General features: G+C 38.2%; 2 protein-coding genes across 5 annotated transcripts; both read right to left on the bottom strand.

The window, feature by feature from the left end:
* Positions 1–4922: 4922 nt before the first annotated feature.
* On the bottom strand, positions 4923–6499 carry WRKY55 (WRKY DNA-binding protein 55). The gene is made up of 3 exons (XM_086651828.1): positions 5971–6499; positions 5640–5795; positions 4923–5531 (listed from the first exon to the last, which is right to left on the bottom strand). Exons 1-3 carry the CDS (start codon positions 6408–6410, stop codon positions 5141–5143), a joined length of 987 nt encoding a protein of 328 aa, XP_086507954.1. The 5' UTR covers positions 6411–6499; the 3' UTR covers positions 4923–5140.
* Positions 6500–7483: 984 nt separating this feature from the next.
* LOC147565338 (protein NETWORKED 4A-like) lies at positions 7484–11047 on the bottom strand. 4 transcript variants are annotated; one of them, XM_086651827.1, is made up of 3 exons: positions 10748–11047; positions 10461–10611; positions 7484–9342 (listed from the first exon to the last, which is right to left on the bottom strand). In XM_086651827.1, the coding sequence occupies exons 2-3, from the start codon at positions 10567–10569 to the stop codon at positions 7661–7663; spliced, it is 1791 nt and encodes a 596-aa protein (XP_086507953.1). In that variant the 5' UTR covers positions 10570–10611; positions 10748–11047; the 3' UTR covers positions 7484–7660. The 4 variants fall into 4 exon arrangements, with proteins under 4 accessions (XP_086507953.1, XP_086507950.1, XP_086507951.1 ...); XM_086651824.1 differs by having other exon boundaries at positions 10461–10618; positions 10752–10925; XM_086651825.1 differs by having other exon boundaries at positions 10461–10618; positions 10748–10865.
* Positions 11048–11184: the final 137 nt, after the last annotated feature.

The following is an 11184-nucleotide window of genomic DNA, read 5'->3' as shown; positions in this document are numbered from 1 at the left end:
GAAATATAATCTCCGGTTTGTGTTCTCTAATCAGGGTCCACAAATGCTTTCGGTTTAGGTAAGAACCACAACCTCTAACATTCCAAGCTAGGGTAGACCATCCTACTTTGGGCTTGTCCATTAGAAGAAGTGGCCGGATGAGGTGCCCCTAAAAAACGCTAATTACCCAGCCGTCTAAGGGCACCACGTCCCTCCCCCCCTCCACGCAGCAGACTGCGTACTCCTTTCTGTCTAAGGGCACCTACTAAACAGAGGTCACCAAGATTAAACGCACTCCTATTGCTAGGTTGCAGGTCACCAGACCCAAATCTAAGAGCACAACAGGAACGAAAATAAACTAGAAAAGAGAAGATAAACTAAAAACAACCATACAAGCAAAGATTTAAACAAACAGAAACTGGGCTCAGATCCCAAAAGACTCAACTGGTTCGCATGCAAGAAATCAAAAGGAAGACCTTGTCTCAATGTCTATACCATTGAGCAAGGCAAGGTCTTCGATTACCCTTCTATCCTCACTGTGATAGAAGCCACTTTCTTGCGTGGGAACCAACTGAAACACCAGAGCCCACAAACGACCAAGAGAAGACACACAACAAACAAAGAAAGAAACTACAGACTCCAACCTAACTACCACTGACTCGGGACCCTGACTAGATGGTTGACTACTCGGGTAGATGATAGTCCTCTGCCTCCTCCCTGTTGGCCATGATATCCAGACTCCTGTGCAAGAACTGAGCTCCTTCCATTAAATCATTATCATCAACAGAGTCTTCAGATGGGTCAGACGATATAGAGTGATGACTTGAGCTAGCTCTCGTACGTTTACCAGAAGGAGAGAAAAGCTGATGTGGTGGGATAGGATGATTGGTAGGGGAAGGTGGGGGTGCTACTGGTTCAGGGACAGTAGGGGTATAGTCAGGGGACAGCACAATAGTTGTATCCATGGGATCCTGGTTGGACTCTTCTTCGTCCGAGGTTTCAGGGTTGAGAGAGGGGCATCGAGTGAGTGGATGTTCCACAATCCTGCATTGTTGGCAGATGGCTCCCGGGAACTTCTGATAGCTTAGCTTGATCTCCATTTCTCGGTCCACAAAAATTGGATTAAAGATAGCGAGCAGTGGTGTCCTCACGTCATAGAGGAAGTGAACACGTATGATTTGATTATTAACAAAGCCCAAGTTCCTTGGCTTAATTTGGATTATCTTACCCATCCTTTCGAAAATGAGTTCCAAATCCACTCTGTTCTGGATAGCCAGAGGAAGACGATAAAGAGTGCACCACATTGGTTCATAAAATAAATCATGGACATCCTCTGTAAGTGGAAAATCCACTTGTTTTAACACCACCATCATCCCTCTCATAATCCATGGTCTGCCAAAGTTCAAGGCATTGAGAATGAACAGACTTTTAGGCTTGATTAAGAAGGTGTTAATGGGACCATCGACTTCAAAGTAGTCACAGTCCCTGAAGAACCTTGAATAAAGCATGAATTTGAGGTCACAGAGATAACAAACATAATATAGCTAATGTTTAGTGTGATGGAACCATGAAAACAACTCCAAGACCCATGTCAAAATGTTTGACCTCCAGTTTCGTATATAGAGATTGTCTTAAGAATGGTCTCACAAATAGTGCAAGTCTCGTTCTAATTTTGCCAAAAAGAATCATATCAAAGCAAAAGTTATGACAAGATACATACAACCCAAAGTTTGGTTATTGAGGCGTTTGAGTGTCCGGAGGCGTGGTTTAGACAATTGGTCATGGACGTACGGAAATCGTTGTTTTACATTGGAAGGATGTTGTTTGAAGGGGAGAACTCGAAGCGTCGCTGACAGGAAGAATCATTTGGGCTCTTAGAACCAACTAAGATGTTTTCAACAAAGCTGAATGTATAAGAGTTTCTTTTGAGTTTGTTTGCTTTAGTTATCTAACTAGGGCTTATGGTTGAGAATCAAGTTTGTTTGTTATATGATCTCGCTCTAGGCTTAGGCCTTTAGATCTTGTTGTAATACATGCCCTTTTTCTTTGTGCAATATGAGCTTTTGTGCAACCTTGTGCTGAATTAATAAAATTGCAAAATTGTTTAAAAAGAATAAAAATAAACAATAAGCTTACACTATGATGATCTTTTATCCTTATATAACATTTATAGGACGTTACATGATGTAACAATAAGCTTACACTATGATGATCTTTTATCCTTATATAACATTTATAGGACGTTACATGATGTAACGTGACACGGTAACATTCTATCATATTCCGTGAAGATCTATGACAGATTAGCTTGAGGTCAAACTGGCAATGTTTGACTTCATACTCATTAGATCACGGTCTATTAAATAAGGAAAAGTTGTCTGTAAATAGGTTATTCTAGAAAGTGAATATGAAACATCAGACGACAGAGTCGAATCTGAGAGGAAATCTGATAACATCTCATTAGTCAAGAAGATTAACAAATGTTCATATATAGAAAAGATCCGTATGTATAAGAAGGTATTGCTATTGCTTCTCCAACGATATTTTTTTCACAACAGTCCATGTGACAGTTGTAACGACTGTGGTAGCACTTAGATTCTCTAATATAATCCTTTTAATGATGTTACATAACCGTAATATTTGCAGACGGGGAAATCTTAGTGATACAAAGACAACTTTTAGCTATGATATCAAACGAGGCAAATGTCGGGTTGTAAAGACCTTATTAAAAGAGGACTATTCCTCCATATTTCTTACAAAAATTTCTACACTTCAAACAGAATACATTATGGGTCGTTTCATTAATCTTCACAGGTCTTCAAAACCAACTCCATACGACCCTGAATCTTCGGGCAAATGTCGCAGAAAGAACAAAAAACCAGCATCACCCAAAAAGGTACAACTTTATCTTGTTGTTTTTATTAAGTATGTTCTTAAGATCGATTGTTGTACCTCAAAGACTCAAGAAATTGAGGACACTCATTTCTGGGAGCCAAGAACTTATGTTGTTTCCCTATTCCTCAACCCCGATAAGATATACATAACTCGAGGAAAACTTTTGAGTACTAATGCTCTTGATGTCGTGTGGGAAGAGAAATTCCGTATCGCCGTGGAGTTGTCAGATCTGTCTGACTCGGTTATAACACTAGAAGTTCTGAAAAAAGGTGGAAATAGGGCTAAGATTGGTACATCAAGTGGACTTGGAATTGTTGGTAAGGCAAAAATCCCTGTGCCTACTTATGAGTCAGAACCCCAAAAGTATAATGAACCTTTGGCTAAGATGGTCGAGTCAGATCTGATTTATGCAGGAGACATCTGTTTCGACATGAATTTGCAATTGGAAACAAGTGAGGCAGAGGAAGAGGAGATATTGGAAAACCGTGGCTAAGTACATGTTTTTTTAATGTTAACTCAGTTTATTTCGTGTTCTTAGCTTTTTATTTGCATGGTTTATCTTATTAGACTTGATCGGTTGTTTTACAAGAGAGTATGATAATAAAATTAAGTATTAGGGTTGTTTTGTCTCTATCGTCCTCCCTTTTTTATACTCTTTTTATTTGATGGAGACTCCATTTGATGCACGTGAAAGACATATTCACTAATTGTAAGTTGAGGAAGTTAACAGTGGTTCTAAAAAATTCACCATATAACCGTCCTCTCTTAACACTATTTGTGGGTCCGACTGAACAGTCTGGGATCACTTAGAACGGTCTGAATCCGTATTATTCAAACCCATCCTAGATAAAGCGGGTCTATGGTAGTTTTCAATTTTATTTTGTCATATATAACAACCTAGTTTAATTATGTGCTTGTTGTAAGGGACTTAGTAGTATAGGCCATGAGTAAGTACTACCTATGCATGGTCATAGAAAGTGAGTGTTTTGTTGTGAAATATAGGAAGTGAGTTGTTGTATGTACAATTGTACATAATATTAAATATAACGTTATTTTTCAACAAAAAAAATATTTATAACGTTATAGGAATTAGATCAGAGACGGTGTGATAATAAAAAGTCATTATAGTAATAATTTGTTTTGTTTTGCTCCAAACATTCACGTACCTCTAATCCTAAGTTAAATGCCTCTAATGTTCACACTCTAATCTCCTTGAAAGTCCTAATCCATTGTTCCCCTGTTATATTCTAATTTCATTTTGCAGTTTTAATCCCAATGATTCTAAAACCATAATTATCTTTGTTGTTGATGAGGAAATACCTCAAAATGATATGTACATCAAAACAATTAGAGACCAGAAAGACGTGCTTAATAGATATATTAACAAATAGTCTTTCTAAGGGCATGCGTTAAGATCAATCTAAGGGCATATGTTTATAAGATATAAATTTTCACATTTAACAAGTCAATTTTGACTTTACTTGTTGATTATAATACATACTCTAAAAAAAAATTCAATTTGGAAAGTAAAAAATTATTTTTTCGGAGTACATAATAAAAAAAATCTTCTATACATGGAAGGTCATTTTAGTTATAATTTTAATTTTTAAGAAATCAAAATTCAATTATTATCTTTTCTTATTTTATCAATTTCATTTTAGTTCACCAAACACGACTTGCACTTCACCAACAGGAATGCCCGAGTATCTCAGGAATCCAACTGCTTTGGTTGGCATTTGCATGTTTTAGCTCATGAATAAACTCATCTTATCATCATTAGCAGTAGAGGTACAATGATCAACAGAAAAACGTATTGCTTTACATTTGCACTTCCCCAAACTGATCTGCGTGGATGTGAAACTTCGCGAATGGTTACATGTCAGTCAGACACAACAAAACCTATAGTTTACTAGTATTTTTTTTTCTTTTGCAATCTTTTCGTCCATGATTTGTCTGTAGACAGGGCACGGATTATATATATAGTTTAAGAGAGAATTAAAAGAGAAAAATCAATATGATATACACAAATAATCGAGCTGCTTTATCTATGAATGGAATGGAATTAGTTCATTAATAAGGTATATGAAAAAATTATATATTTATGAATCAAATAGACTAATCTCGTATAAAAATTTAAACGATTACCACAATGGAGTTTGCAAAATGAGAATGGTAATTTAATAGATGAATTAGCTACTACTAGGTAAGGCCATCCTTGACTGGGGTTGGGGCTGGGGCTGGGGCTGGGACTGGGGCTGGTTGCAATTTAATTGTGTGGTTGAATTGGAGGGAATATGGAATCCAAACTATTCCTATTGTTCTCAGCCGAACTGAATATTGCATTTATCAGTTCTATAACCTGAGACCTACCTTCCGCTTCTCTCCCAATTATATCTGATCTCGTCGGTACTTCATCTTGTTCTTCTTTTCCAATTGTTTCTGCACTCGTACCTGTATCTCCGCTTGCTTTTGTGGCAGCATTGGCACCAGGGGCGTTGGTGTTGCTTCTGTCGTAACCCATAAACGGAGCAGAAAAGGAGCAGGTGTGGTGACCATAGTACGTGACCTCAAACATGTCGGGATGGTGGTCAAGTCTCTGGACTTGCTTCTTCGCTTGGCACCCGTAGAAGTTCTTGTGCGTGCACCTGTAGTATCCCCTTCACATTTCAATCCCCGTCAACAACATTAGTTTAGTACAACTCAAGTATAATCCGTAACTCATAGTATTATATACGCAGTTATTTATGGGTACTAACGATAAGTACCTTGGAAAGGTGGAACCGAGTATCTCCTTCTGACCATATTTCCTCCATGTAAAACCATCGTCCGGCGGAATCTCCATATAGTTCCCTCCTCCAATTAACCCTCCTTGTCGTGGACCAGCAGCTACTCTGATTGTACGTTTCTCCGCACCTCCCTTCCTGATCACTCATTCATGCCCAATCAATTAATAATGAATTGAACAAACACATGAGAACAACAATAAAGATTGATTCTCTCTGGACAGTATGATAACAAGACAATGAAAAAATAAATAGGAAATGACCATATATAACGGAAACTGAGAAACTAAGAGTACTGTATTTGAATATTTACCTATTTCGGGTTCTTTGTACCACGCCTGCAACGGGAGTACTGGTCTTCTTACCAGCATAATCGGAAGCCGACTCCTTTTCACCCACACGATGAATTTCATCAGCCCCATTCCCAGCACCAAGTGAAGTACTAATGTCCATTAAAGTCAATTCACATTGTTCATTAGTACTAGCATGATGATAGCTTAACAATTGACCCCATTGATGTTGTTGTTCTTGACCAGTAGTAGGAGTAGGAAAAGGGTATGAAGAAGATGAAGACGAGGAGTTCATGATCATTAAAGAGGTCATTCCATTCATCGCGCTCTCAAACAACCTAACCATTTCATAACATGAATTGAACAGAACGTTCGGAGGTTGTTCAGATAACGCTTGGAGATTAGACTCAACCTCTCTCGCTTTTCGACATCCTTCCATTATTATTGACAAGATTTCCTCCATCTCAACTTACTAATTCTCTTATTGTCTCACTATACTATATATAGATGAGTGGTTGTGAGGGAGAAAGTAACCATTAGTGAGAAATTGTGTGTGTTGGGTTAAACACGGCATAGAAAAATATATGGAAAATATGATGATGACTTGGTCATGGTCTTGTATTTGATCTTCATTCATTCTAAGGGGAAGAAGAAGATCTAGAAGACCACCTTTTTGACTTCATCTAGTAGTATGAACGAATATTACCCCAAAAAGGGCTCTAACTGACTTAATAATTATGCTTAAATTTCAAGTACAATAATCACCGTATATAACTAATTATAATATTTTAATTTTTTCCGTACTACCGATTTAGATTGAAAATATGACGTTCAGATACATCTATAGCCAACTTACGGCTAAAATATTTCTCCTGAAATTATTTTAAATGGTCCAAATTATAATGACGTTTTTACATATAGCTTAGATGCACGAAGAATGATAGAGAAAGAAGAGGAACTTTAGAAGAACTTAGATGTGATGGAGGAACTAAAACTTTAATTCTTCTCATCTATTTCCAAGAGATTTAATTTTGTATTACCCCCTAAATATGAACAACTCACCAAGATGGACCCCAAATATGACCAGCTTCCAAGATAACCCCCTAAATGGTTATTTAGTCAGTTAATTTTTTCTTTCCTATTTCTTCATTTTCTTTTAAAACAACTTCCTTCTTTATACTTTTCTCCTACAAAACTCATCTAAAATTGACTCATTCGCAGAGAAAGGTTTGGCCATCTATGATCGAGCATTTTCTCTTTTCTAAAAAAGAAATCGAGCATCCCACGAAGGGCACGTAACGAGCAAGATAGAACTCTTTGGGAAATTCTTCCTTGCTTGGCCTGCTTATCTTACTCTGGCCCCTGTTAACAATTATTTTCTTTTAGTCTGGGGAGTTTTGGCCAAGTTTCTCCCTCTCATTCAAGTGGAAGGTAGTGTTTGCTAGCGGAACAGAGTTTGCATCTTGAATCCGCTGAGACTATCACCGTTCACATTCTAGTTTGGAAAATTTAATAAGATGGATTTATGGAGCTTAGTTTGGAAGAACTCAAAACAATAGTTTCAGCAAATACTATGTCGAAGTACAGGAATAAAACATAATAATTTTCAGAAATATTAAGTACAGGGAACAGTGATACGACATCGATCAAATTAATTTAAACTCACCTCTAAATGTTAGAATATAGAGAAGATATGAGCAAAACGGATAAGGTTCATGAGGCAAAAACTGGGGAGGATGAAGTCTGCTTCCTGTGAAACAGAAAAGCCTGGCGAAGCTGATCATACCCATTTCTGTAATGATCGAGGGAGAAACATAGTTGACGAATGGCCTCCCGTTTCTCCTCAGCTCCTTCTGATATCACCACCCTCTGTCTCTCCACCTCCACCTCCAACTCCGTCAACCTCCGTCTCTGATGCTCCACCTCTCTCCTACCATTTTCACACATTGATATCAACTTCACATGCTCCATATGCAACTTGTGCAAATGTTCGTCCATCTCATGAATTCGATCATCTTTCAATCTCACCTCTGACTCCAATGAACTTATATTCTTCGTCAACCCATCCCTCTCCCCTTCCAACTTGTCGTACTTGAGCCCAAATTCATCTAGACTCTTGCTCAACTCTTCCACTTGATTCCGTCTCCCAACAATCTCTGCTTTCAATTCCTTCATCTCGCAATCCATTTTAGCTTCTAAAACTTGTGTTTCCAGCTTCTCTGCCTCTACCAGCTTGATTTTCTCTTCAAATGAAGAAATTCTTAACTCCAGACCTGCGATTTTCAACTGCAGTTGGGACTCTGATTCAGACAACCCTGATATTATAGTCTCGAGCTGAGACCTCTCAACAGCGAATTTGTGGTCAGCATCAGAGATCGCTAGTTTCAGTTCCTGGATCTCTTCATCACGACTCAAAACATCCATTTCTAACAGTGTTATCTTATGATGCAGCTCTCCTACCTGTTCTTCAACATCTCTTAAAGTTGTTTCAGAAGATTTTGTCTTCTCCAGTTCAAGTTTCAATCTGGCAATCTCTTCTTCTAAAAGACCAAGCTTTTCATTCCTAGCCCTCAACTCTTCCTCCAACCCATTTGTTTTGCTTAATGAGTTCAAGTCATCTCCATCCAAATCTGCAGTTTGGTCATTCTCCCCTTCAACGCTCATTAACTTGGAAGATAATTCAGTTGTCTCCATTGCTAGTTTCAACCTTGCAATCTCTTCTTCTATAAGCTGAAGCTTTTCATTTTTAACGTTCAACTCATTCTCATACCATGCAATTCTGCAAAGAAGCTCATCATCGTTTCCATTCTCTGAAGCCTTGGACCGACCAACTGAGTTCTCTTCTTCTACCTTCCTGAGCTTCTCATTCACATCACGGAGATCACACTCCAGCTCAGTTATCCTCCGACTCAAGGAATCAACGTCACCATTGTCAGCTGCACCCAAGTAGTTGTTCTTAGATGAAGATGACGCACCCTCACCATCTGATTCTGACTCGGATGAAGATGAAGATGATGTGGATTCATCATCTTCTGCCTTTTGGGAGACACTAGTGCTGCCTCCAGCGGAGCCAAGAAACACATCGAAACCAGCAGCTCTGTGGCTGGACCTAGGACGAGTTGGCCTTCGATCAGGAGTGGTAACTGAGGAACCTGATTCCGAGCCAGCCTCAGAGACCCCAGAACCCTGAGATTGGAGCTCAGAAGGAGCACCCTTGAGCAACTCACCGGTCAGGTTATTATAGCGCTCTGCTAGTGAACGATACATGCGGTAAAATTCTTCTACTGTAGCGACCAATTCAGGCCTTTTCTGATAGTACATCTCAGCCTTCTTCGCAAAAGAGTCTCCTTCCTCTTCGATCAGTTTAAGCATCCGTTTGACACACCCGTCCATCTCTGAAGTCAAGAAAAACCCTTGTCATTCCTATTTGGGTACATTTTTGCTTATTCAAATATTATGGGCAATACGGAAAAGAGTTCCAAAATGTAATGCCTCACATAAAACATTGTATTACGGCTTCATAACATTTGTTTTGAAAAGGTGAAGAAATATATATTAAAGAATGTGAACACTAAAACATCAATGTTTGGACCAATGGGGATATATACAACCTTCTTTCTTTCTTTTTCTAATAAGGTACATTAAGTAACGGTACCAAGCTGGTTTCAGATTACCTAGCACTTACAAACTTGTCCACCTTTAAGTCTCACACATTCATGAATATGAACCACTGTTAAAATGTAAATGGGTAATACACAAAAGCAAACACTTGACATTGTAATCCTGTAGGAGCAAGGCAGTGCAAACATTTTCCTGAGAAACTTCTAAAAGAGGTTCGCGAAGTTTAGCACTTGGCCAGAACAAGGAAATTTTCACAAAATTTCTTAACTTCGTAATTTTAGGTAAAGATGATTGTATATCTACATAACAAATGAGAAGGGTTTCTATATCTTTATCCTCAACTTATCTTCAACAGTCCAAGGAATAGAAGGATGGAAGAGGGATGCGGAAAAATTAGACACATTATTTGGGAATGGAGGAGAAATCAAACATCTTTAGGGACCTAAAACAAAATTCTACATAGTTAACTCATTTTCATCCCCTTAAGATTACCAACTCACCAAAATAGCCATCAAAGATTACCAGTTTCATAAAATGACCCACTAATTGAATATTCCGTCAATTAATTTTAACTTCTGATTATTTTTTTTGTATTGGTCAACATACTTTTAAGGGATTATGACCCCTAACGCCTTGAACCGGACGAGACTTGGTGGACGAAAAACCAAGTTCGAGCCAGCTCCAGACAAGGGCTGTTGGAAACTTCTAACAACTGTCTCTCTATATCATTCATCTCTCTCTCTCTCTCTCTCTCTCTCTCTCTTTCTTCTTCCCCTTCTCCCTATGTATGTGTGTGTGTGTCAAATTTTCAACCAATCCATCAAAATGTTAAACAGAAACCAAATTCAGAATAAAATTTTAAATACTTGGTGTTTGTTGTTTAATGGGTTACCTTGGAGATTATCAGCAAGCCATTTATTGTTTTTGGGGCTGATGTGACTATCCCACCACCACGAGTGTGATTTTCTTGATTCTAACCTCTTCATCGTCCGACCTGACATCTCCTTCAGTCCAAGCTTTTTACCTAATTCAAGAAGACCTAACTAACACCTAAACATCACCCAATTACTCATAATTAGCATCTACTCTAAACAACAACTAAAACTGAAATGGTAGAGAAATCAAGTAGTAATATTCCATACTCTGAACAAGTAGAGAGAGAGAGCGATGAGAAATTACTTACAACCCACAGTGAAGAAGAAACCCTAGAATTAGAGTGAGAAACAAAAAGTGGAATTAGAAGAACATGTATTCGGATGGAGAGGGCACTCTTTATGTGAAGTCCCTCTCGTCTCTTTAACTTCTTAACGAAACAACTGGAACCAACATAAGGACTAATTTACCCTTTAACGTTGACAAACACAGTTCTTCATTCACACTCGGAATAAAATAATGATATTTTGACGTTGACCCACTTTAATATCAATATTAGGAAAACACTCACCCATTTTTAAAAACCTCTATATAGACCCCCCATGCGGATGGACAATGTTAAATTTCAGTTAAGTTTTGCTTGTACGATTTGTATGTGTAACAGGACGAAAAGACCGTTTTTAACCTTTCAATTTCCAACTCGAAGCCAATGTTCTTTTCTTCAACTTCAATTACCTTCCATT

Source organism: Eschscholzia californica, unplaced genomic scaffold (assembly GCF_041429995.1).
Source record: "Eschscholzia californica isolate CP2 unplaced genomic scaffold, dmEscCali1.0.p SCAF_1, whole genome shotgun sequence".
Taxonomy (NCBI): Eukaryota; Viridiplantae; Streptophyta; class Magnoliopsida; order Ranunculales; family Papaveraceae; genus Eschscholzia; species Eschscholzia californica.
This window is presented reverse-complemented; position numbering and strand designations above follow the sequence as displayed.

Bases quoted from the DNA above. Each gene is read 5' to 3' on its own strand.
- WRKY55 (XM_086651828.1), bottom strand. From the start codon at position 6,410: ATGGAGGAAATCTTGTCAATAATAATGGAAGGATGTCGAAAAGCGAGA. The intron at 5,796-5,970 runs GTAAATATTCAA...ATGAGTGATCAG, and splicing joins GTACAAAGAACCCGAAATAG to GAAGGGAGGTGCGGAGAAAC. The intron at 5,532-5,639 runs GTACTTATCGTT...TGAAATGTGAAG, and splicing joins CTCGGTTCCACCTTTCCAAG to GGGATACTACAGGTGCACGC.
- LOC147565338 (XM_086651827.1), bottom strand. From the start codon at position 10,569: ATGTCAGGTCGGACGATGAAGAGGTTAGAATCAAGAAAATCACACTCG. The intron at 9,343-10,460 runs GTAACCCATTAA...TCTTGACTTCAG, and splicing joins GCTTGCTGATAATCTCCAAG to AGATGGACGGGTGTGTCAAA.